The sequence below is a fragment of the Enhydra lutris genome, unplaced genomic scaffold (assembly GCF_002288905.1).
Source record: "Enhydra lutris kenyoni isolate GAN:26980312 unplaced genomic scaffold, ASM228890v2 scaffoldscaffold52, whole genome shotgun sequence".
Taxonomy (NCBI): domain Eukaryota; kingdom Metazoa; phylum Chordata; class Mammalia; order Carnivora; family Mustelidae; genus Enhydra; species Enhydra lutris.
Window position 1 is genome coordinate 4,648,998 of NW_019154136.1, and position 27,476 is coordinate 4,676,473.

At 45.4% G+C, this 27,476-nt stretch overlaps 1 protein-coding gene across 1 annotated transcript in view; it reads right to left on the minus strand.

Moving 5' to 3' along the window:
• LOC111157147 (FERM and PDZ domain containing 4) overlaps positions 1–27,476 on the minus strand; it is a 191,874-nt gene that overhangs the window by 33,052 nt on the left and 131,346 nt on the right. Inside the window, exons 4-5 of the mRNA XM_022518407.1 lie at positions 10,388–10,433; positions 2,282–2,386 (exon numbers count right to left, since the gene is read on the minus strand). Coding sequence (XP_022374115.1) covers positions 2,282–2,386; positions 10,388–10,433 — 151 coding nt within the window. The remainder of the gene's footprint in view (positions 1–2,281; positions 2,387–10,387; positions 10,434–27,476) is intronic.

Below are 27,476 nucleotides of genomic sequence, written 5' to 3' on the forward strand. Positions count from 1 at the left end.
TGACCCGAGCCGAAGGCAGAGGCTTTAACCCACTGAGCCACCCAGGCGCCCCAGCAATGATAATCTTTGATGTGGTACCTTTGGCACCTGGCAGAGCTCATGCAAAGTGAGTAATAAGCAAGAACACGCTTGAAGTATGCAGTTGTTTCAGGAAACAATTATTTTTAAGTAGGCTCCATGGTCAATGTGGGGCTTCAACTCATGACCTGGAGAGATCAAGAGTTGCATGCCCCCCCCCAACTGACTCAGGAAGGTGGAACAATTTTTAACCCATTGAGAAATGTTCCTTAAACTCAAAGGGGACATTTAAGGAATGGATGAGCATGTTAAAGGTTAAAACACTGAGTCTGTAACAAACATTTTAACTCAAAAATAATTCAGAAGAAATGCTTGGAACATGACCAGAAATGAACAAGAGAAACGTATTCCTTCCAATTTTCTCTTTAACTGAAAGTAGGGAGAGATGGCAGGGGAAGAAAGAAGGCACGTGGGATGCGTTCTGCCAATCCTTTCTCCCTGGTCATGGGGTCATAGAAGCCAAGTGGAACTCAGCAGTCATGAAACTCTATGTCCCTTATTTTACCGATGAAGGAACTAAAGACAAGATGTCCAGAGATTGGCTAATGTCCTACAGATAACCCATGAGAATTCAATCCCTGGGTATTTCTGTAAGAGACTTTGTGCCTTTCACTTTCTGCTCCTTTCTCTGAGTTTCCTCTCTCTCCTTTCCCCTCCTGTGGACTTGACACCTGGCTCCTTGCTACCCAATTCACATGAAGAGATACGCAGTGACTCAGTAGAGCAAGAGTAGGCTGGACATGAAGATGGTCCCAAAGGTTGAGGAACAGACACGTGAGTGAATGTCCCTGCCACACACAGGCCTGTGGGGAGACAGTGGGGGGGCTGCAGGTGATGACTGACCCCCAGGGCTGTCCTCACACACCAGCTGCCTTGAATGGGCCCTATTATATCCAGGACGAAGTGAGACTGCCATAGCAGCTTCTAGAATCACATTCTCTCTAAAGATACATAAACTGATTGCCCAATCTCATGCTTGGAAGCTTGAAAAAAGATGGGCTAAGGGTGGCCTTCTGTGATAGTGTGATTCCTCTGTGACTGGAACCTTGCAGCTTTGTCTTGTAAGATGCTAACAGATGCTAACTACATCCAGAGGGACAGGGATACACTGTGGTGGGTGGAACAGTGTGAGGTGAATGGGGGCAGAGGAGATGGGGTGGGAGATGGCGACTGGGAGGACAGGGGCCACAGATGAAATGCTCCCAGGGCAGCACAGTGACAGCCCGAGGCCCCTCCCACAAGCATCCCATAGTTGGAACAGATTGGCCATCCGACCCCTGGACTCCAAGTGGGGTAGACACAGGTCAGCGAGTTTTGACAAGCACACACTTGGACCAGGAGGGCCTTGCTCAGGATGTGCAGGCCCACACCTTCAAATTCAGACCCAGGACCTCAGGGAAGACTTTGTGACCTGTCACAAGCAAGTCATGGATGAGATTTCGTCCTCGTGAGTTCATTTAAACACCGCCACCAGCAACAACATAACCTCGACCACAAAAGCTGGTATTTCAGAGGCCCAAAAATGATTAGTGCCTTACATGACTGCATTCGAAAAACTAAAAACATGAGGCTAGATTTTCTTGGAGAAAAAAATGGAAACTCAACCTCCTATTGATGTGTGCACTATTCATTTAGAAGATGAATTATGTGCCTGGGCAATCGTGATTTCCATCAAGACCTATGGATGAAGATTCAGGCTGTATATCTTCACTTCTGCTGGCATATATGACTCTTTCATTGCATCTTCACTTCTTTCCCTTTTGATCAGTGAAAAGAAATAGAGACATTTAATTCTGAATAAGGAAAAACGTAGGGGAAGCCTTTCTCAAAATATATAATGGAAGCGTGCTCACTTGGCACAATGGAAAGAAGCATGTGGAAGGTTCAGAGGCCTATTTTACTCAACTTGGGGTGATGCCAGAGATCACAGACCAATCAACTCCTCCGCAATGTAGTGAGGTCTCTAACATTGGAAGCATTCGAAGAAACACGGGACTACATATTCTGGATACTATAGAGGGAACCCATCAGGTGCAACATGGTCATCTCTCAAGCCCTTTGCAATTCTGAGATTCAGCAGCCCTGTGAAATCCAACCATGAATTCTCTATTGAGCATTCCAGAGGGGCGACTGGCTGTGCTTTGGGCAAAGCCCTTATTTCAGCCACTCTCTCTGAGCCGCAAGCAGGCAACGGTCAACTCACCGATACTTGGCCATTGATGATGACCTCCTCAGAGAACCGCACTTTGACCGGATTGGACTTTAATCTTGCCTTTTTGGCAGCACTAATAAATGCTGACTTGGGAGACTAGAAAAGAGAAAACACTGGGTATGATTATTGGGAACATAGAGCAAACCCTGGAGCAGTTGTTTTCTAGCTTTCTCCTCTCATATATGCAATATTTCTGCTAAAAAGTACGTTTGGTACATGTCCAATTCGAGGATGAAACACAAATCATGGAAGCAATCAAAACCCTGTCATGCTCATAAAGTAGGAGGTTTGATTTAGTCAGCAGACCAGAACTGCAAACAGCGCGTTCTATGTTCTTGCTGAGCACGTTCCCAAGGATCTTCTTATTTTTCTTTTTTTGAGAGGAGAGAGGGAGAAAGAGAGCAGGGGCAGAGGAAGAGGGAGAATCTTAAGCAGGCTGTATGCTCGGCGCAGAGCCCAACACAGGGCTCATTCTCACAACCCTGAGATCATGGCCCGAGCCGAAATCAAGAGTCTGACGTTCAACCGACTGAGCCACCCGGGTGCCCCACTCAAGGATCTTTTAAAATAATGCCTGCGAAAGTCACAAACCGTGCTTTGAATATAGAGCTTTGAGCGCAACATGGAAGTGTCAAATTGATCCCTCATTATTTTTAAGAGGTGGAGAAGATTCACTAATAGTTCTAAGGTGATCGATAGTCCCACCGTTATTCACATGAAGGGTTTAAGGGTGTGTGAACAGACAAGCACGCACACACACAAAACACACCCACTTTATGTGCCCCAAACTTGAATTTCAGCCTCTTGTGGTAATCTGTCATCCGGGGTTCTTGCAGGATGGGGCAGAGACCACTTTGGCTAACAACTGAATGTTGGCTTCATATTCTGTCTCATTGTAAAGGTTCTTCGTAGAGTTGACCCTTCAACAACATAGGGTCCACTTACATGTGGATTTTGGGGGGAAAGTACAGTACAATATCATAAATGTATTTTCCTTTTAAAAATTTATATTTATTTTATTATTTCTTTAAGTAATCTCGACACCCGACGTGGGGCTCAAACCCACGACCCCAAGATCAATAGTCAGATGCTCTACTGACTGAACCAGCCAGACACACCAACATAGTTCCCTTATGATTTTCTTAATAAAATTTTCTTTTCCATAGCTTGCTTTATTCTAAGAATACAGTATATAATACATCGAACATACAAAATACGTGATTACGTTATCGGTAAGACTTCTGGTCAACCGTGGGCCATCAGCAGTTAAGTTTTGGGGGAGTCAAAAGTTACATGCAGGTGTTTGACTGCATGGGAGTTGGTGTTCCCAACACCCACGTTGTTGGAGGGCCAATTGTACTGTCTTGTATTGGAAAGGAGCTGAGTGACTCAAGCTTTCTTCCTCAGAAACTAAACGTGCAAGACGGAAAGTTGCTCAGAAGTGTACTACGATCCAGAGCGAACTCCTGCTGCACAGTTCACTCCATCTGAGAATCATCCCTGTTGCAGAATTTTAATGAACCCTGAGGAGAAGGGAACTCACATTGAGGAGGTGTCTATTATGTTGCAGGCACCATTTGTTTATTTTAAAAAGGACCACATTCTCTACTGAATCTAAAAAACAGGTAAATTTTTAGTTTGAATCATGAAATTGCTACTTGATAGATTAAAATTGTCAAGCACTGCAAATTGCAAATTGCAAATTGTCCAACCTAATCGTTTTCGTGGTATGTGGTCCTAAGAGGTTCAGGCTGTTGTGGAAAGAATCCTAGTAATTGACTCTAGAACAAACATAGAGGCTCGACTTTCTGTGCACTGTATTAATCTCAGGGCACGAAAGCCAATTAGGGGGTCCCATACTTTGAATTTTGAGTAAAAATGAAAAAGGTTCCCATCTTTGTCAAATGCAAGTGTACTTGGGATCAATTAAAACAATATGATAAAATGGAGAAATGAAATGACAAATCCATACAATGGAATATTAGTCAGCCATAAAATGTAATGACGTTCCGGTTCGTGCTACAACATGGATAAACCTCAGGGACATTATGTTGAGTGAAAGAAACCAGACACAAAAGGCCATGTATTGTAGCATTTGACTCCATTTCCATGAACATTCTGGAAGAGGCAAATCCATATAGACGGAAGGTAGAATAGTGGTTACCCCGGGCAGGGTAGGAGAATGGGGAGTGACTAACATCTGCGGGGGTTGATTTCCTTTTGGGGTCATGAAAAGGTTCTGGAACAAGACAGCAGCGACTATTGAACAAGATGGTGGACACACTTAACATCCCCGATTTGAACGCTTTAAAATAGTGAAAATGGTAGATTTATGTTATGTGCATCTTCCTGTAAAAAGATAAAATCGCTGTTGGCTCTGTGTGTGCCTGTTCCAGGGAGGAGTTTTGCTTGAATACTGGACAAAATCCTGTTATCTTAAGTTTCCCTCCACACCCATCCCATCCTCTGCGCTCACCCGTGTCTTAGGGGACTGGATGGATGAATGGATGGTTTGGCCGCCAGAGCTTTAATTTCCCTATTTATGCAAGATGTTTACAGAGAAGGCTGACTTCTTGGAACACAACAAAAGAAAACAAAACCAAGAACTCAAAGCTCTAAAGAACATGTCGATCACGTTCAACATGACTTTTAAAAGCCCCACTCCAGGGGCGCCTGGCCGGCTCAGTCTGTGGGGCTTGTGATTCTTGATCTCCGGGTTGGGAGTTCTGAGTCCCATGTTGAGTGTAGAGATTACTAAAAAATAAAATAAAATAAAATAAAACAAACTGAAAAAAAAAAAAAAAAAGTCCTACTATAGAGCTTAAGGGATGGGACGGTGGTGTTCTCCTCGGTATCGCTGTAATTATAGGCTGAGTTTGGTAATGATTAACGAACAAATCGTACAGTAGTGAGTTCTTTTGCTTTCTATATGCCACTTTTTAGCTGAAGGGAAAACATTATTTTCTCTTAATGATTTTAGGCAGGCGATACTTACACTGGCACAATGGGTTTCGCACAAAGGGAGTGGGCTGTCAGAGCTACCGAGAACAGAAGCTACTAATTAGATAAGGGGCTTGAGCTTTGATGCCCCCCCCACCCCCACCAACCACTGCCGCCTGGGGCTCTAGCATCCTTTATTTGTGAAGGCTCTCACGTGTGCTCAACATGCCAGATACAGAGGCTGATTCTCCTGTGCATCTGAATCTTTTAATATAACACTTTGCCACGTTTTCCTGAAACGATCTATGTCACTCATTGCCTCAATAAAAAAGCACTTCACAGGGGCGCCTGGGTGGCTCAGTGGGTTAAGCCTCTGCCTTCAGCTCAGGTCATGATATTGGGATCCTGGGATAGAGCCCCGCCTCGGGGGGGGGGGGGGTCCCTGCTCAGTGGGGAGCCTGCTTTCCCCTCTCTCTGCCTGCCTCTCTGCCACTTGCGATCTCTGTCAAATAAATAAATAAAATCTTAAAAAAAAAAAAAAAGCACTTCACAAGGACGCTTGGGTGGTTCAGTCGGCTCAGCATCTGCCTTCAGCTCAGGTCATGATCCCAGGGTCCTGGGATTGAGCCCCACATCTGGCTCCCTGCTCAGCGGGGAGCCTGCTTCTCCCTTTACCCTCTTGTCTCCTCCCCAGATTTATCTGCCCTGCCCTAACCACAAACCTGATGAACGAGGAGAACCAGCCAGGAACTAGATAGCTAAGGGAGTTAAGTAAATACTATTCTATGTGTATTTTGAAGCCAACAGACTTGGGATAAAAGGCCGAAAATTCAGGCCAGGGCATTTTTCTTATTCTGGATTTGCGACTATTTTATGTATTTGACGTATGTTTCAAAAATTACTTTTGGGGACGCCTGGGTGGCTCAGTTGGTTAAGCTGCTGCCTTCGGCTCAGGTCATGATCCCAGCATCCTGGGATCGAGTCCCACATCGGGCTCCTTGCTCAGCGGGAGCCTGCTTCTCCGTCTGCCTCTGCCTGCCTCTCTGTCTGCCTGTGCTCACTCTGACAAATAAATAAATAAAATCTTTTAAAAAAATTACTTTTGGATAATAAAAACATAAGCTCCTCAAGTCTGAAGGTTACCGAATTAGAGTCAACAAAATAATGGCTTATTCCACTGGCTGGAGTTACATGTGGCATGCGGGGTATGCAATCCCATCACGACTGCGGTTTACACTCTGATCTCCTTTTGCAGCTCAAAAAACATACAACGTACACCCCTCAGAACCTGACGAGTTAATTCTGAGCAACCTGCAGGCCCGTAGGTGCTGATCACAAGCACTTCCTATCCTGTAGTGGAAATGACGAGTGATTACCATTTAAAATAATCAGATTCCCCTGCTGTTAATTAATTTAAGATTAGAAGGGCTCTAATCAACGTCTGCCCCTCTTTCCAAATCTGCTGTTGCTAAGGTGGCCAGAGTAGATGTGTGCCATGCTCTTGGGGCTTTTAGAGGCTCAGAAGTCACTAGAGCATCGTTTGGAAAAAAATTACCTAAATAAGATAAAATTTCTGAAAGTAAAGCATAAGGTCTTAAATTTGCAACTCCTGTATGTCTACAGTACTCTGTACGTGGAAGGTAGGCATGGAGTAAGTATGTGGTGAAGTCTGAGTTAGCCCACAGTTATCACCGGGTCACTTAGCGTGGAGTTCCCCCAGAGCAGCGCCTAAGACAAGGACTGACAAGCAGGAAGCTGAATGGGAGGCACTCCCAGGACACACGCACGGATGAGCAGGAGGAAGGAAGAGTGACCCAATGAAGCATCCTACAAGCCCGAAACTGGGCCGGCATGCTTGGCATGACACACGGCAGGAGGAACTGGTCTGGATTCTGGGACCATCTAACACATGGAGGCTCCCACAAGGAGATAGGTAGCCTCTCTCAGGTGTGTGGAACGTAGTAAAAGTTGGGTAGGAAGGAGAAGCAGGAAAGCAGGTCCCTCAGCTCTTGGGTCCAGAAAAAAGCCGAGTGAATGAAAATCATGATAGCACCAGCCCACAGAATGGACAGTGACTTATCCCAAGTGCCACGGAGCCAGCACTGTGTAATGGGAGGGAATTAAAGACTTTCAACAGTCTGTATCTCAAGCCCCATTAGACGAGGAAGTTCTGGAAGTTCCACATTTGGGAATGTGGGAGGTGGAGTCAAAGGAAAGGAGGAAGGAGCTATCAAGAAAGCCCTGGAATAAAAACCAGTAAGAGTGCAAGGAAAGAAGATGGTACAAAGACGGAATAAAATTCACAAGAGACCCAGAAATTTCTTCTTGAGAATGTCATCATAATGGAAGGGGGGAACTTCTCACTAGATACAGATGAAGACTTCTACACAAAGGTGTTGCGTGCAGAATTAGAAGGGAAGACCACTGAGGTCAGTATGAGAGGCTTAATAAGAGGGTGTTGGCTAAATAAATCTTGGTTCCACGTAATGCTTTCCAGCCACGCATACGATGCTGATAAAGAATTCTTGATGGTATGAAACCATGTTTATGACAGACTAAGCGAAAGGAGCAGAATAAACTGTATGTCCAAGATCTCCACTAGTGACAAGGCATCTATCACATGACTGGAAGGAACCAGGCCGATTGTTTACACTGCTTGTCTCTGAGGAAAAGATGTGCTGACATATATTTTTTTGCTCTCGTGTGTTTCCTTCTATACTTCCACAATTTTTCTCTAAGAAATAAAGGAAACATGGCGGAAGGGGAGAGCCATCTATAACACTTCAAAAACAAGGCAGAAGCCTGTGAAGAATGACTCCTCAAAAGCCTCAGGAATTTCCACAGCGGGGCTCACTGTGGGGGAGCCCCGGGACCGTGTGGAGTGACGTAAGAAGGGCGAACACCGGCTCTCTGTCTTGACGGGGCCTTACTAGGCAGAAGAAATACAACATAACAAATGCTGGCCGGCAGGTTACAGAATAAATTAAAATGCTAATTTTTACTATCTGCAATAAAAGCAGAATTTATACACGTTCTTTCGGCCTGGGGGCTCTTCTGTTTCAGGACACTGATCCTGGCTGCCGAGACAAATGGTCAGCAAGAAGGGTTTGGCTAGGCCGAGGAAGTGTTGGGGTGGGATATGTGGTGGGCTTTTCAGGAAGGAGGGCTAATCCAGGGAAGTCAAAGACGAGGATGCCACCCTGTGACCGAGCAGGGAGAAAGTGCTGCGAGGCACAGAGGCGCGGCTATTGGCCAGAAGAACACACAACACTCGCTCCTGAAGGTTGTGGTCAAATGTTGACTTTCATTATAGCACAAGAGCAACAGCCACCTGAACTCCTGGAAAGTTCCAGATGATCTATTATAGGAAGTTCCATGAATCACTGGTAAGAATGAGGATTCATATGAATAACCAGTCACGCGCTCTCGAAACCAGAAGCAAAGCCACAAGACATAACCCTTAACTTAAATGCCAAACTCCTTGTTCTTTCTCCAAGTCTACTGCCTGGGGTAAAACATTACCTCACATTGCAAAAATAACCTGGTTTGGAATACAGTGGTCCTGATCTCGCATGTCTAACAGGTTAAAAAGTGAGAAGAGGGAAGCCAGGAGACACAAGGTGAACTTGAAGTTCCATTAGGAATTTACAGTTGGCCAACCACTTGGTTTTTGTAGGCATTTCTGCTGGCTTCACTCAACCTATTTGTCCCCTGCAAAGAATGAGGAAACATGGATAGATTTGAAGTGAGTGTGAATGACCCTCTGGTTAACAGAATCCGTGTAGCTGTTCTTTCTCTGGAAGGAAGCATGGAATCATGAGATGGCAGAGCAGGGAAGCCCTTGGATGTGAGTCAGTGTGAGATGCGAGACAGATTCGGAAGTCCGAGCAGGTGCGGGACTGACCTGTTCTATCGCCGGGAACTAGATCTCAAATCTCAGTTCTCTTACATCCCGTTGTCTCCTTGGTTTTCAAATCCAGACATGCGTGTGCAGTTGTGGCACACAGAGGGACCACGAGCAACAGTCCGTAGTAAACTAAGTTTTTATTATAAGTAGCAATGTACCGGATGGCACAGTTTGTTGTCTTGCTTAGTTCTATTTGTCATCGTATCACAATCTGGAACACATTTTTTTTTCCCTGCCTGAAATGCTTAGGCCACAGTGCTTACAAGGAAGATGCTGGGACAGGGGAGAGGAAGAGTTTGGTCAGGAGACGGAGAATGACCCTTAGCAGAGCCTCCAACTCCACGGGGAAGAAAATAGAAGTGTAAACAGTTGGGAATCTCTGCCAATCCCTGCGAAGGCCATGCAAGGTACTGATGGTAAACGCTTGGGGGAAAATCTGAAGGACTTTGCCTTGGTATTTTTGAGCTCAACTCCCAATGTACGGACTTCACAAGCGACAGCAAATCTATAGAAATGGACAACCAGTTGTTGCCTGGGATTGCGGGTAGAAAGGGGGTATTCACTGTAAATGGGAATGAGAGATCTCGATGGGCTGAAGGAATTGTTCTGGAGCCAGATGGTGGTGATGGCTGCATGCCTCAGTAAATTTTATACAGAGCATTGACTTGTATGCTTGAAATGGGTAGATTTTAGGATATACAAATTATACCGTGATAGAGTTGTTAAAAAAAAAAAAAAATCATGGCAACCCAAGGCAGTACTCCCCACCCTCCTGACCAAGGCTGCTGAAATCGAATTCTGACAGCTGCGTCTCCTCCAATAGCCGCCTTTAAGTGTGTGTGTGTGGGGGGGGGCCTCCCTGAAATATCTACCAAAATAATTAGAAAGGAATATGGAAAAGAATTATGCTAGAACACCCTACAATTAAACATTCCCATTCCATTTGTGATTCTCAAGCTAGAAACCATAAGAAAGTCTTGAGTCTTGTGTGATTTCCAGATGTGAGTGCCATAGACTGAGAGCTGGTTTTCAAGATATATAGAAAAGGCATTACTTTCCTTTCTCGCTGTGAATGGTTTTGCTACCATGGTGCGTAAAACACAAATAATGAAGATTTCTGAACTCATATTGTGAGTGCATGCCGTTTTTCTCTGCTGTTAATTCATTGTCACGGTTTCCCCAGACTGGGAGGAGGGGGAGACTGGAATCCTGGGATCTTACAGCGGCACTTTTACTCACAGGACACTTACAGGGTAAGGCTGAATGACAGTGAGAAGTATCGATTCTTTGCAGCTTCTGAAAGAGAAGAAAAACAAACATATTTATGAAATGCGCAGAGGCCAGGCTCTCTATGACAGCGTTCTTTTGAAATGCAACGTGTGATGTGTTGGCGAACATTTCTGGGGCTCTCAGGCGGAGTAAATCAAAAAGCTCAAAAATGGGCTTTCAGGCCTCAGAGAAAACCAAAATCAAGTGTTCACCCAGTGTAACAAACAGCCTGATTGAAAGCTTCCCGTGCGGTTTATGTTGGGTGTTATCATCTGTGATGCCAAACAGCAGGGCTTTGAAATAACACTCGCCCAGGGAAGGACTGTTGCAGAAGCCTGGACTCCATCAGTTTCTGTACTTCCCGCTACCCTCCACATTGATTCTCCCCCTTTGATTTTAATTTTCTAGAAAAAGAATTGATTTTTTAAAAATTAGTAACATCGTTATCAGCTCAGGGTCAGCAGCACAAAAGTGAAGTGTCAGCATGGGTTTCTTATGTGCAAACAGCACCCCGCAAACATCACTTTCCCGTGCCGCGAGGCCCCCTGGGTCCACGGTGACAATGCTCAGGATGTTGGGGTGCGAGCTATTTCAGACGGGCGCTCGCTGGGAAACAGTGTTCCTGATAGGGGATACCTTGTAGCAGAAAGCAGAACAAGGCAATATCATGGTTTATTTAATTTCCCCCAAATAACCCCATCCTGATAAATAACTCAATTCCTCAGGGAAAATCATGCTGTGGGTGTAACAGTTTTCCTTCCTTCCCTTTCCATCCGGAGTACGAGGAAGGTCTGTTGCCACTTTGTGGAGGAGATGTGGACTTCTTACTTCAGGTTTTAATGAACGACCTACTTTTGTGATTTACTGTCCACGTGAATAAAGTAAAGGGAATCTGTGGCAAGGCTGTTCCCTGGAAGAAGCCACGGCAGATGTACTTCCAGCAATCTTTGCCCTGTGGTGGGCACCCTCCCCGCCAAGCTAGTTCGGGCCACTGGCCACAGCAGCGCTGGGTGGGGGCTGGGAAGTGGGGAGTGCAGCGGGGGAGGAGAGCAAAACACAGCAGAGAAGGGAGGGATAGAAGTCAAGAAACTCGAAGAAGTATCAGAACATTTCAGATGACGGTAAAGCTGGAGGACCGGCCGCTCCGCCCGTGGGCTCCCATGAGTTCCCAGTTGCCAAGGGTGGGTGGAAAGCTCCAGCACCACGTACGGCAGCCAGAATCGCCATTAGATGGAGAAACAGAGTCACGGCACGCCCACAGCACAGTGCCACAGAAACAGGGAGTGGTCGCGCGTCGCGGCTGGCTGTGTGGACAGGGGTAGTCCTCCCGCCAGGCCTTATGGCATCACTAGGCAAACCTCAGTGTTACATGCACTATGACCTCAGCCTTTCCACTCTGGTTTAGGTCCCAAAGAAATTCTGCCGCTGGACTTTAAGGGCTGGGGGAGTTGGGGATGTTGCCGGGGTGGGGAGGTGAAAGGCTAGAGAGCAGTTAGGGCTCCAGCCGCAGGAGAGTGGCCGCGGACGTGCGTGGATGGCCAGCACCCAAGGACGGGGCGAGAAGAGGCAGGAGCTTAGCTGTGCTTGGTAACTCCGGCGATGGCGCTTCAAACGCAGGGGAAGAAACCGGACCCGGTGCGCAACAGAATACCGTTGGCAAAAGCGCGAAACACACGCACACACTAAAGGACACACTAAACGCGTTCGAAGGGATCTCTGTCGGGCGAGAGAGAGAGGGCAGGCGTGAAATAAATAAGCAACATCAGAGGAGAGGGGCCTTCCGTGGGTCTCTCATGATGCTTTCTAGCCTGAACGGACGAGTTTGATGAAGTCCACTGTCTGCACGTATGGTTTCATAAAGAACTCGCAATTTGGAAGAGGATGAAGAAATGTGGGGTAGATGTATGTTAGCAAACTTGCAAACTGCTGAAGGGGAGGTGGCTCATGGAGCTTTTTGAAGTAATCCCTCATTTGCTCACCAAGACATTGGAGGACCCGCTGCCCAGCTCTTTTGGGGCCGTCCCAAGGCAGGGGACCTAACCCCATCACCCAGCCCCCACTGTTTCCATACAGGTGTCTGCGTGAGAGGAACACTCAGAAGGCAACACAAATATTGCTTCTCAGCTCTCACTTGAGTTCCTCTTGTTCGAAGGGACCAAGGAACGCCCAGCAGATGAGAGAAAGGATCCAGTTGACCGAAGCCTTTGTGCACACGGCCACCGCAGTAGTGGGTGTGCCCTGCCCAAGGCCCGCCCCCAGGGCCCTCGGGAGCCGTCGCTGGGCCCAGGGATCCGTGCTCTGGGCACAGCTGATTGGACCCAGAGGTTGGAGAGAGCCAATCAGATTTCCTCTCTGCAGGATCGAAACTAAGGCACCCAAGACTCCCAACAGGGAGCTGAGGGTCAGTAATGGCTGAGCAAGAGGGGAGGTGACAGGGGTGAGTCCTCCCCTGTGCAGTTCTGGCTCCCACTGTCTTATTAGAAAGAAAACAATTGATAGGAAAATCTCAATCGAACTATTATTAGCTCTGGGAACGGCCTTTCATTTCTGTGTCCTTTCATCTACAAGTACTTAATTATCCCCTGTCAGACATGAATAATGAACTCCATAGCGCTTTGGGTCCCGTAGGGTTCCTCACTCGGTCCTGTCAGGGGTGAAACGGCAGCAGCAGCAGTCACAAGGCGCCCTCTGGGCTCATGAGTTACAGGAGGCCACGACGGCTGAGGGAGAGCCAGCCGAGGCCTTGTGTCAAAAGACATTGCTCACCTTTGCGCACCAAAGCAAGGTGCCGCAGACCTTTGAAGGAGGTACTAAAAGCCAGGGCTTAGGGCCTGTAACACTGTATGCGCCTGGGAGCCGGACTCATTACTTAATGAAAACCAACAACAAAAGGCAACTGGGAGAGTTTGGTGGAAGCAACATAACCCCTAAGAATAGAGATGTTTTCAAAATCCCTACCCTTCCACTGAGGCAGGCCTACAGGATGCAATTCCTGGGGCCAGTATGTGGAAGACACAGTAGAAATGGTACCCTGGGGTCACTGAATAAAGGCGTCTGGCGCATCTGAGCCTCTATAGGGGTGACAGCGCCTGGACAGAGGCAGAGGTGCACGGACAGAGCAAGCCTCTGGGTTCTCTCTGACTCCAGGTGCTGCGGTTGGAGCCACACAACAGAGAAGTCTTCCAGGAATCCACAAACATGTCCACAAGGGAAAGAGTCAACTTTTTTTTTTTTTTTTAAGGTCCTATTTATTTATCTGAGAGAGACCGTGAGCATGAGCAGGGGGAGGGGCAGAGGGAGAGGCAGACTCCCCGCTGAGCAGGGAGCCTGACATGGGGCTCGATCCGGAGACCTGGAGTTCATCACCTGAGCCGAAGGCAGCTGCTTAACTGACTGAGCCACCCAGGAGCCCAAAAGTGAATGTGCATTATCCTCTGTAGATAAGAGGACACCAATGCCAGATGACATTGGTGCCAATCAAGCGAGGACTCTCCTGCTTTTTACTTCACTGTCCTGGTCCCATTCCCATATGGAAGGAGCCAAAGCTAGAGAAGAAGGTTAAGGAATGCCCCTTAGCCCACTGCAGGCATCTCAGGTGCAAAACAGGGGCAAGGAAGGTGTTTGCAGAGCTGGGAGTCTCGATTCTTATGTGACAACTGAGTGTTTCAACTACCAATTACAAGCTGTTGTGATTATGAGTGTACAAGACACTGGAGAATTTCCTTAAACCTGCTTGAGACACGGATGGGGCCTGCCTGAGGCTTTGTGGGGGGCTAAGGAAAAGCGGGCTCTGGTGAGCTGTCGTGAATGGGCTGTGGGGAGGAAGAACCACAGTTGCTGGAAGATTCCACTCTGAGACTCGCTGGCTACACTCCTCTCCAACTTCTCCTTCCTCCAACTGACTTGAGTAGATAGTGTTCTTTGAGTCCAAACAATCCTTGACTGAGGGCTCAGAGCTCTAAGGAAAAAACAATACAAAGGAAAACACAACAGTGAGGGACAGGAGGCGCTGGGACAGGCAGGAGGCGGGATGGGCACACAAGGCTGTGGGAAAAATGCTAATTTCCTCCAGAGCGATGCCCGGTGGCCCCATATTCATTTGTTTACTTCTGGAAAGGGAAGCAGATATTCCCAGCTCTGGTGCATCTGTTAGGAGCAGACAAATGCCTGGAGATGCAACTCGTTAAGCATCTCAGACGCTAAGCAAATAACCACAGAAATGGGATTAGCTCCGTATCGCTGCTGTGATAAATAACCACGAACTTAGTGGCTTAAAACAACACAAATTTATTATCTTATAATGGAGGCCCAAAGTCTGAAATGGGCCTCAGTGGGCTAAAGTCAAGGTGTCAGCTGGGTTGCACTCATTCTGGGAAATTTTCTAGCTTCTAGAGCCTTCCTGTATTCCTTGACTCATGGCCCCTTCTTCTATCTTCAAAACCAGCAGCATAGCGCCTTCCAGTTTCTCTCTGACTCTCTTGCCTTCTTTCAGTTATAAAGACCCTTCTGATGACAATGGGTCCACCTGGATAATCCAGGACAATCACCCCGTTCTTAATGGAATCATTTCAGGAATACATAATCAGGTACAGTCACAGGCTCTAGGGATTAGGTTGTGCACATCTTTGGTGGCTGGCTGGGTGGCTCAGTTGGTTAAGCGTCTGCCTTTGGCTCAGGTCAGGATCTCAGGGTTCTGGGATCAAGCCCTGCATCGGGCTCCCTGCACAATGGGAAGTCTGCCTCTCCCTCACCCCTGCCTCCCCGCTCCCATTTGCTCACTCTTGTTTTCTCAAATAAGTAAATAAATAAAATCTTGAAAAAAAAATTTTTTTTTCTCGTGACACTGTCATCAAAGTGATGCCCAGGGCTGAGGTCTCATCCGAAATCTCAATTGGGATGGCCCACTCCCAAGCACACTCTGTGGTTTGGGGCAGGATTAAATTCTTTTCTGAAGAATTAAATTCTTGCCACACGGGCCCCTCTGACATGGTAACTAGCTTCAGCAAAACCAGCAGAGGAGAGTTTGCTGGCAAGATGGAAGTTACAATGTTGTATAATATAATCACAGAAGTGACATCCCATCACCTTTGCCGTATTCTATTGGTGAGAAGCACATCAAAGATCCCACCCATACTAAAAGAGAGTGGAATGCGCAACACTATGCATATCCAGAGCGAGGATTATTGGGCCCGTGTTGGATTCTGTCCGCCGCACTAACAGAAAGATTCATGACCAAGTAACTGTAAGCATCCGAAAGTGGTCTCTGCCCATGAATTCATCTCACATGAGATTTTTTTTTTTCATGGTAAGAAACATCAGCAAAAAAGCATTGTTCAATACACTCAGTTAATTTAAAAAATGGGAAACATTTTTCAAAATATGTCTATTACCTTGACGGCATTTAAAGTTTTTGTGCCTGGAGTGCCTGGGTAGCTAGTCGGTTAAGCATCTGTGTTCAGCTCATGTCATGATGCCTGAGTCCTGGGATCAAGTCCTACATTGGGCTCCCTGCACGGAGGGAGCCTCCTTCTCCCACTCCCTCTACCCACCCACCTTGTGCTCTTTCTCACTCTCTTGCAAATAAATAAAATCTTAAGAAGTCTTTGTGCTTGAAGTAACTCTCTGTAAAGTGCCTGAAACACAACCTAGCTTGATTTTAACTTTACCGATTAATGAAAGATGAAGTTATTTAAATTGAAATAAAATATTACAGTATGTTATTTGTCATCCAGACTGGAAATGTGCTTTTCTTCTGTTTTTCTCACCTATAATTATTTCATTATAACCTGCCAGACAATTAACTTCATAATGTTTTAGATCTTTTAGAATTCCTAACCCCAAGATCCTGGCTGGGGGTTGGGGAAATCTAAGCCATTTTAAAATCGCTTCAACAGAAAGATTAGAATGGAGAATGGAAGATGCCACATTCCAGTAAAGCAGGTAACTTCCTTTTATGGAGGTCTGAAACAGCTAGGAATGTTAAAAAAATACAGTTAGGGGCATGTATAGAGAAGTATTATTTCAAAATAAATTCCAAGTGAATCTTCCACTTTTAAAGAATAGTTTCAAAGGGCAGTACCGATAGTTTTGAAATAGTTGAGTTTGTTAAAAACATCATTTAAATCCCTGAATCACAGCGCTGACCTGTGGTGGAAAATAGAGTCTGCTCTCCCCTAAACTGCTCCTATCCAATTTGCCTTTGATTCTTCCACAAAAGTGTCTTATCCGTTTTTGAGGGGGTCCCTTGAAACACGTCTGGGACATCTGGCATCAGTGGTCGCAGGTCACGCTTTGGCAACACATCCCATTTGTAAACTTCCCTGGCTGGGATTTCTGCTGCGGCAAGCAAAGTGACCTGAGGGAGAGCTAGGATTCTAATGAGGCTTTCAGCGTTACAATCTTTTCCAACAATGCAGCTAAAGCTGAGGTGGTCTTTTTTTTTAGAGCAGCATAGCTTGGCACCTTTCCTCAACTGCCTTTCTCATTTCATATTTACACGAATTTACTGTCGCCATATGTAGTAATGTTGGCATGCCCTATTGTATATTTCCTTTTGCACCAAAGAAATAGATCCCTTGATCAACTCAGAAATTGAGACCGATGTAACAGAGCTCTGAAGAACACTGAGATTTCCTCAGAGATGGGGAAAATGAAACAAAACCGAGCCCAAATAACTAAAATATATAGCAAGATACTTTATGTTAAAATTCAAGAGTCCTGCAAAAAAACAAAACAAAACAAAACAAAAACGGTCCGAACAAGTTAACTCACTATAAAGTTTTAGACTTCAAAAATGAAGTAAAGAATCAATCCATGAAGGCTGACAGTTTTGGCTATGGGAAGGCAAAATAAAGAGGAAATTTAAGGCTACATATGAAATGATTTGGTAAACTGTAACGTGACATTTTAACATGATGTGAGGGACTGATGTGCAGTATTTTTAATTGAAAGGAAAGGTGCTGAGGCACAGAGAAAGGGCATTGGAACTCTCACTTCTAAGGTAAATGCACACACACATCAGATTCTTTCTTCTTGCACTTCAGCGTTCTTTGGCGAGATTAGCAAAACACTTTTTTCTGCAAGCTCATGTGTGCACCTCGGCCCTTAAACTCTCTGCTGGTGGACAGCCGCTGATGAAGGAAATCAGAAATGATTATAACAGCATTTCTCCAGCGACTCTTCGCTCAGAAGAGCCTTTCTGCAATCCTAGGATGTTGGTATCCCAGTGGCTTCCTTTCTATTTCTTCTTTCTATCTAAACCCAGAGATGTGAAAAGAACATTAAGATTTTTATGATCTGAGAACCAGCCATAACATGGTGCACCTGGTCAATTGCTGGAAAAGCTGAAGGAAACAATGCTGCCCTTCACTTTTAGAAAAGTTGCCATAGGACTACTTAGATTGGCGGTTTAATGCTTCATCTAGTTGACCTTTCCAACACTCTGGAGAGAGACACTAATGATCCATTGTATCAATTCCTAACATGTACTGAAGTTGGAAGAGAATGGAAACAGCTAGCAAATAAATGACTAAGCATTCAAACCAGATCAACACATTAAGGCTAAGTGTGATCTGTCACAGACATTAGGAAACATTAACGCTCTACGCATTGTTGCTGAACCGTGTCTTTACTTCGATAACTGCAAAGAATGGGATTATTTGTCATTTCTCAGTTATGGTCAGGGGAGGCTGGCAAAGAAAATGTACTTAATGAAGCCACCATAGTCATCAGGGAAGCAAACATAGAAGAGAAGGATCAAAGAATTCAGTTGTCCGGGAGCACCGGCTTGGCTGCTACTAATTCCACAGTGTCTATCCCAGGACCATTTTACCCTTGAGATAGGGGTTATACTGTTGAGCAAAAAAACCCCACCAGGTTGGTGGCCAATGGGGAAAATGAAGAGAATTTAAGACAAGATCCTTATTAAGCAGGAGGTTAAAGACTGAAAAACCGAAAAAACTAAAAGACTGAAAGAATTTTAGGTTTAGAATTAAATTCTTACATACAGCCAAGGACTATAAATACAATTGAACTGTTCATCTTTTCCCATCTGAGCTACAGAGGCCCCAGAGATGGACCTCAAGGAACCACAGCTTTTGGTGTCTAGACCTTGTGTAGTCTTCTCCCCTTGAATCTGGGCTACTTCCATGACTTACTTTTGACAAACAGAAATAGTGTGGAAGGGATACTGCATGACTCCCAGGCCTTGGTTAGAAGAATCGGAGGAAGCCTTGCAGAGACCCATTCCATGGCTATCTTCTCACTGAGAAGCCAGCCACCAGGTGAGAAGGCCAACAACCCTGAGACCACTGTGTTGGGAGAAGGCTGGCCATGTGGAGAAGCACCGTGGAGAGAGGGGGACCTGCTTGGCCAGCCGCACCTGTATCGGCTGCCCAGGTCCAGGCAACAATGCAGGAATGAAGGGGCCACCTGGGATGTCCAGCCCAAACAAGCCTGTATGTGGTTACAGCTCTGGTTGGCCCTTAACAGCAGCCACATGAAAGACACGGAATTATTTTATTATTTTATTAAGCCCTTAATTAAGCCCTTAAATTTGTTATGCAGCAAAAGAAAACTGGACCGTCATCTGTCCATAAAGACTTTGAAAACTATGTTTTTAGGGGCACCTGGGTGGCTCAGCCTGTTAGGTGTCCGACTCTCGGTTTCAGCTCAGGTCATGACCTCAGGGGTTGTGAGACGGAGCCCCACATTGGCCTCTGCACTCAGTACAGAGTCAGCTTGGGATTCTCTCCCTCTGCCCCCTCCCTCCCCCACCCCCCCTTTCTCACTCACACTCAATAAATAAATAAATAAAAATCTTAAAAAAAGAAGAAAACCTATGTTTTTAAAAGGCAGTCATCAAAGGGGTCAAATGATCTTGAAATAGAATATATCTCCTTTCTCAAAGAAAAGACAGTGTCCAATTTAATGGCTCCCCAGAATACCGTGACACAGACTCACATTTAAATACAAAATGTCAGTCCTATACACCGAGGTGGAAATGGCGACAAGGATGCTCTAAATGCTGGAAGTGAGTAGAACACAAGTACAACAATTACACACTTTGGAGACCGGGGTGGAGGAAAAAGAACCAATAAATTCTGAGTCGTGGACTAAAAGTATTTCACTACAAAGAGGAGTTTTGAGGGCACCACTGGCGCATTGTTGGGTAGATATTTGAACTTTGCAGAGCAAGGATTAAAGTACATTGTAATTTTAGGTTTAGAATTAAATACTTATATACAGCCAAGGACTATAAACACAAACCTAGGGAGAAACCACAGTTCTTTGCAAAATCTAATTCACATTTTAATGAATGTATTTAAGGCTTAGGCTGGGCTTTTCTTTGTGGAGAATATTAGGTCATTAGGTTAAAATCACATAAATGATGCAGTGATTATCAAAATTAACATTTAAATGAAATCGGCTAATTTGAAGCACTTTATTTTATTGTACTTTTTAAACCGTTGCAGTGAAATTTCAGGTTAGGTGCTCAGAATGTGGAAACCGCTGTCAAGAGTGTTTTATTTGTATGTGATGTTTGTTTTTGGCCTGACCTAAATTTTTTGTCTATTTAATTTATTTTCAGCTGAATGAATGTTGTCTTTCGCCTTTGAACCACTTACCTTTAACTAATGGATGAAACCGGTACTTAGATTTAAGATTCGTAAAGGACAGCAAGAGCCCTTGAGATAAAAATTCAATTGTTTCACACATATGTGTGATACTAAATAGCTCTCTCCTCATTCAATTCTTTAATAGGTATTTACTGAGTATCTCGTAGTGCCCAGCATTTGAGATACATCGATGGTTCTCAATGGGGAGTGATTCTGCCCCACAGAGGGCATTTGGCAATGACTGGAGACATTTATGGTTATCACAACAACGGGGAAACTACTGGCATCTAGTAGGTAGAGGATAGGGCCACTGCTCAGTGTCCCACAGGGCACTCATGTCTCAGAAGACAAAGAATTTTCAGCCCAAACTGTCAGTAGTGCCTGGACCCAGAGACCTTGGACTATATCAGACATAACCCTTGGGAATAATCACTACCCTGAGTTCATTCTTCTATTCTTTCTCTCTTTCTGTTCTTCCTTCCTCCCTCCCTCCCTTCTTTTGTATTTTTTTTTCTTAAGAGAAAGAGAGGATAGAGCAGAGGGGCAGAGGGAGAGAGGGAGAGAATCTTAAACAGGCTCCATGCCCAGCACAGAGCCTGCTGCGAGGCTCTGTCTCAACACAACCTGACCCTAAAACCGAGAGTCCAACACTTAACCGACTGCTCTACCCAGGTACTCCCTTCCTTATCTTGACTTCTAACACCACAGGATGGTTTACTAACTAATGGACATTTGGGTGGTTTTCAAACTGGAGCTGTAAGCTGGGACTGCTATTATTATTCTCAAAGATGTCTTTCGGTGAGCGAGCGTCCACAGTTCTGTTTGGCATGTACCTAGGAGTGGGGCTGATAGGTCATGACGCATGCAGGTGTTCAGGTAAAGACGGTGTTTTATTTGACTATGCCATTCCTTCATGGTCCTGTGACGTGGATACCTCTTTAATATGATGAACTCTACTAGCTTTCCTTGACCTTGTTCTTTTACTCTTCTTGGTGTCTAAGTTCCAAGAATATCTTAAACTTACTCATACACAGTTAAAGCTCCGTCCACTTAGAGAGGGGTGCAAAAAGGTATGAGTGTACAATATTCAACTCATCCCAACTAAATACCACAAACTGTATCAAAATTATTGGGAAGCCCACAGATTTCCAGCTGTGCTCCATGCAACCCTTCTGAGACAAGGACACAGGCCAGTAGGAAGAGTCTTGGACATGCTGTTCATTTTCTCCTTTTTTTAAAATTAATTTTTAAGAGATTGTTTTTAAAGATTTTATTTATTTATTTGACAGAGATCACAAGTAGGCAGAGAGGCAGGCAGAGAGAGGAGGACGCAGGCTCCCTGCTGAGCAGAGAGCCCGATGTGGGGCTCGATCCCAGGACCCTGGGATCATGACCTGAGCCGAAGGCAGAGGCTTTAACCCACTGAGCCACCCAGGCGCCCCAATTTTTAAGAGTTTTTATCATTTATTTGAGAGAGAGGGATCACATAAGCAGGGAAAGGGGCAGAGGGAGAGGGAGAAGCAGGCTCCATCCCAGGACCAGGGATCATGATCTGAACTAAAGGCAGACGCTTAAGCAACTGAGCCACCTAGGCGTCCCCTGTTGCACATTTTCAACCAGAGACTCTCCAGGGCTTTACCCATTGGATTGTGGGTTAGTTGTCTGTTGAAGAAAGGGTTCTACTGCTAAAAGCAAATAAGAAAACCAGTGGAGAGAAAGATTGTGATTGGTTCATCAAATTCCAATTGGCCTTAGTGTGCAATTCTAAATCTCGTTCTGAATTTCCATGAAGCTGTCCAGCATCCTCTTCTAACTTTAACTTCCACTCCTCAACAAAAAGGTTTTAAAAAATAATTGGAGGGCGCCTGGGTGGCTCAGTGGGTTAAAGCCTCTGCCTTCAGCTCAGGTCATGATCCCAGGGTCCTGGGATCGAGCCCGGAATCGGGCTCTCTGCTCAGCAGGGAGCCTGCCTCCCCCTCTCTCTGCCTACCTGTGATCTCTGTCAAATAAATAAATAAAATCTTTTAAAAATAACTTGAAAAAAGTAAAGTTTTGGTGGATTAGGTTGCTTTTCTACTCTTTACATTTTAAGAACAACGATAATATTGTTTGCTATTTCACATGGCAAATGTAGAGAATTGTGGTAATTGTCACAACACTCTACAAGATCGGAAAAACTATTATCCCATTTTTATCAATAAGAAAATGAGGCTCGGAAAGGTCACAGTGACATTTACTTTCCTGACCTGAGGCTTTGGGCTTGGCCATGACTTGCTGTGGCCAATGGAAGAGGGAAAGGAGTGAAAGCGCACCAGACCACAGCCCACATTTTTGGAGGCCGTAGGTGTTCTCACTTGTCCACTCCTGACTGTACTCTAGCCAGCTCCCTGGCCCAAGGAGGATGAGGTCCCTGTGTAGAGGACCAGCCCCTTACCTGCAGCTTCTGGGAGAGCTCGGCCAAGATCAGCAGAACCACCCTAACCAGTTTTCAGATGCATGAGAAAGAAATGTTTATTTCTAGACACAAAAGGACAAACATTGTAAGAGTCCACCTATGAAATCTCTGGACTAGGCCGAGTCATAGAGTCAGAAGGTAGATTAAAGTTTACTGGGGGACTAGGAGGAACGGGGGATGGAGACGCTTTGCTGAATGGGTACGGAGTTTCTGTTTGGGGTGACGCACAATTATTTGGAAACGGTCAGCAGTGATGGCTGTACAACACTCTGAGTGTAATTAATGTCTCTGAGTTGTACCTGTCAAAGTGGTGAAAATGGCAAATTTAATGCTATGTGATATTACTGCCGTCATGAAAAAGAAAACGTGTGTTGTCACAAGGCACTGAGACCTTGTGGTTATTTGTTATGAAGAAATATGGCCCCTAAGCCAACAGTAGGGCCAATGTTCTATAAAGAGAAGAATGAGAATTTGATGGAATGCTGAATATGAGTACGAGGTGAAGAAAGAGGGGGAAAATGTCAGAGTCAACATCTGGTCTGCTGAATAAAATCTCTCCATGGTAAAAATAAATTAGGTCGCTGGCCAAGGAAGGGACTGATGGTTGGGACCATTAAAAGAGACCATTTGGAGGTGGCTCATGCCATTTTCAGGGTCATTCCCATGAAGGCAATGCTGTCGTGGAGCGCACAGAATGACAAGCAAAATTCAGGGAGCTGGAAACATTAAAACATTGGAAGCCAATACAAATTTTGAGCCTGAAAGAATGGGAGAGATCAGAAGGAGACAGGTAGTATCACCCGCTAAGCTGAAGCTGTTGGAAAGAACAGTTCGCATCCCGAGTGGATTCTTTAAAAAAAAAAAAAATTAAATCACAATGTTATGCAATTCAAATCAATTTGCCCTGACAGTTGCTTTCCCTTTCTGTCTTAGTTCAGAGGAATTTTATGTGTGATTCTGCCCTCTTTCAGGGCTTACAGCACCTTCTGTTCACCAGTCCTGCAGTGCACTCACAATACAGGGATTTAATATATTTTTAAATGATAAAATTAAACAGAAGGCCAGAGACTGTAATGGAATACGTGGCACAATGGCAAATGGGAGGTGGCAGTAGAAGCCTTTTTTATACATAAGCCGAGGGACGAACATTGTTCAAGAAATGAGGTGTTGTTGGCCAAAAGTCTCAGCAGCGAGCGATGTGCCCACAAAATGGAAATAATAACAGTAATAATAATAACAGGCCTGTTCAGGGGATTGTTGGGAGGAGGACAAATTATAGATGGTTGAAGTGCTTTTAGTATCTTGGCAGAAAGGTATTATGTAAATTTCATTTCTTTTTCTTTTCATTATTTTTCCTTGAAGACTGCCAAAAAAAAAAAAAAAAAGATCCTAGTGGGTGGATGAGAATGGGGATTGAGGGAGGAAGGGGAGAAAATATATTTCAGAGAAGCAAGTAATAGAGAGAAGTACTTCTTGGCCATTGTGTTTGCATTAATAAACTTCATCTACTTAGGCATGCGGCTATGGAGGGTACAGAGTGTCTGCAGGATTCCATCCCCCTACCCCACCCTTGCCCAGAAGTAAAGTAAAATCATAGATTTTATGGTCATTTTGCTAAAAGGATCCTCTCCATCTTGTTGACACGGCTATTGCCTTCACTTCCAACATCGTGCTTCTGTGTTTTAGGAGTGTCTTCCGCAGGCGACTCTAAGTGCCCAGTCCCAAGGGCAGACACTGACACTCCATGTTCTAGGCTCTAGGGTAGGTGCATGCAAAGGCCAGTAAGAGCAAATCTTGTTTTAAATGGAATATTCTGGAAGGCAGGGCTGGAAGTCAGCACGTTGCAATTTGTAGTGAGAGAAATTAAATTCTAATCTTGGACTCCACGGATGTATGTGACTCCGTCAGGTGAGATGATAATAAGACCCGGCTTTCGGACAGCCAACACATGGCTTAGCCTTCAGGTTCATTCACTTCATCGGCAAACTTGGAAAAAAATCGCTTCTCTATCAAGAAGTGGAATGCCTCCTGTCTCCTTTCTCTCTGGCCTATTTGGAAGCAATGTGAACCATCTTCCTGAGCTAATATGTTGATCTTACCACTTCCCTTTGCAAAACACTATAATGATTTCCAACTGCATCTTATCTCATGTAGGATTCTTAATCTCTGCCTGCAAGGAGAGGACATCCCTTGCAGCTCTCTACTTAACATTTCAACTTTAAAAATCACTGGAATTCATGGAATAAATGTTTGAGAAGCCCCTACTATGCATCAAAGACTCTTCTGGGCTATATGGATACATCGGTGACCCAAACACAAAGTCATCCCTGCTCGCCAGCGGTTGCCATTCTATGTAATCATCTAGAACTTGGACATTGAGCAGGGGATGCCCTAGCTGGGTGGCAGTGGGCCTCAGCGAGCCCCTGATGCCTCTGGCCATTTGTGTTCTCATCCCGAAGATGCAGAAACTGGAAGGAATCTCCACGTCCATGGCTTTCTCCCATGGTGCTGCTTACTCTTCCAGTTCCCAACATTAGGCTTGGTTCAACGTCTTTGACCTAAAACTGCCCGAAATGTCTTCTCTGACTACAAATAACACCCTATCCTCTTTCCTCAGACCACTCTCCAAGAATCACTCCCTCCAAGTCTTCCCAGATTACCGCATCTGTCTTCAAATCTACTGCTGTCCATGGCAACCTTTCAACATTCAGAGACAGCTCGGAAGGGGCAGATGGGAGGAAAGATGGACTCTCCTTAACGGAAAGAGGGAACAAATTGGGGAAAGAGAGAAACGGGTTGCTTGGCTACCTGGAGTCACATGGCGTGGACTGGTTTTATGAAAAGGCTACTGCACACAAGTTTCCAGTGTAGATAGGAATGAGAGATGGTCAGGATCTATGTGGGGCCAACTGGCAACATTCTGAGACCTAGTACAAGTGAGCATTTATTTCACACCTACTGCATGCTAGGGACAGTGCAAAGCACTTCATACCCAATATTTCCCATGTATTCCCTTCAAGTAAATTAGGAATTAAGCGTTAGATTATTTTCCATTTAGAGATGAAGATACAGAGGCTCTGAAGATGAAAATACTTTGAACCCAGGTGCCAGATGTTGAAAAAAAAAAATCCTCATTTATCAAAGCTTACCCACTCTTGCTGTCCTGCTGGAGGAAGGTCCTCACTACAAACCCAGTCACAGGCTCACCCCTGGGGCAGAATCTGGGTCACGAGTGGCAGGATTAAGTACGGATAAGGTATGAGAGAGGTATTGCACACGACCCTGACCCATATGTCTTTGTTGTTGTCATTTCAACCACGATTGTTTTTATGATCATTAATGTCTCTCTCCAGAGCCCAGAGGGAGAACATTCTAGAAGATACAGAGGAGAGTGTGTAGCCCGGTGACAGAGTTGCTCATTTCACTGCAACATAAAAATCGCTCTTCCCCGACCAGGCAGGCTGCACAGTCTTTGAGCTTCTATCTCAGCTCACCATCCCTGAGGTTCTGAGAATTCCTGCAGGAGGTGACGGGAGGCTCGAGATTCGTTCTCACCTGTGACTTGGGGAAACCTGGGAGGGTGCTGATTGGCCAGGTAGGTTTCTAAAGCAGGAACCTGACACTCGTCCTGGTCGGCAGCCTCCTAGGATGGGACTTAGCCTCTTGGGTGTGACAAACACTTTCTCAGGCCTCGCCCAGTCCCATAACACTGCATCTTACCTGGGATGTGTGTCCCTGCTGGTATGGTCCATGTAGGAGATGACAGGCAACACTGCAAAGCAGCCGAGTTCAAGACATCACAGCTCTGCCAGCTTCTGTTCATTATTCAACACCTGCCTCAAGCTGCCTGACCCTCATCATCTCCTACCTTTAAAATAACTCTGCAAGATGTTTTTCATTATTTCTGCCCCCACGCCAGAAAACAGGCTCTCCGCAGAGGCTAAGCATCTTGTCCAAGGCAGCGCTGCTCCTGAGAAGGGGAGCCAGTAATCCCATGAGGGCCATGCCTCGCAGTATTCTTTGCCTCTGTCCATGGTAGTCATTATCCACATTCAGAGCGCCCGCATCCTGAAGTTTTACCCAGGACAGCTGCCTAATAAAGATACATGTTGTGTTTATCTTATAGGCCCCAAAGCCTGTTCCCATAGCATTTCTCTGTATTTCCACAATGCTAGTGACAATTAAGGATCGAGTTCTCCATTTCGTAGTTGACTACACTGTGGTGTGGAGGGGCTCATGTTCTGCTGGATGGGCGTGCTTCACCTAGCAGGGAAGGGTTTGGCAGCGATAACGCCGAGGGGTGGAGGGGCAAAGAAAGGATCTTAAGCAAGCTCCACTCTCAGCGAAGAACCCGATGTGGGGCTTGATCTCACGACCATGCGATCACAACCCGAGGAAAGTCAAGAGTCAGGATGCTTAATGGGCTGAGTCACCCACACACCCCAGTGAAAACAGTTCCATAGGCAGGAATGCTTTGGGGCTGGTTAGGGAATAGTGCATCTCCAAGCATAACTAGGACACAAGATGGGTAAGTTGCTCTTGAGAGAGAAAAGGCTGAAAAGGAAGCCTGGGAACAGGTGAGGAAGATCCAGTTGAGGCGAAGAGTCCTGATGAGAACCACCCTTCAGTAGCTGAATCATTACTCAATGAGAAGTAGGTGGCAGAAATTATCATGTGTGTTGGAAAGCAAATGGAGTTACAGGTGCACATTTAAATGTATGGGTGCAACTTGGGTTTTTAGTGGGTGTCATACAACAAGGAAAGCCGGGGAACACTTGTTGCCACTATTAGAATCTAGAAGAAATGCATTAATGTTTTCAGAAGGAAGCCAGATGCAAGCATAAAGGTTCCCAAAACCACCCAGCCAAATCTGGATCTCATTCATTCATATATTCATTCATTCATTCAGTAAACATTTACATACCTGGAAGCATGCTAGGCAACAGGGATATGATGAACTTAAGAGTTTTCTGGTCCTCAAGAAGCCCACGGTCCAGA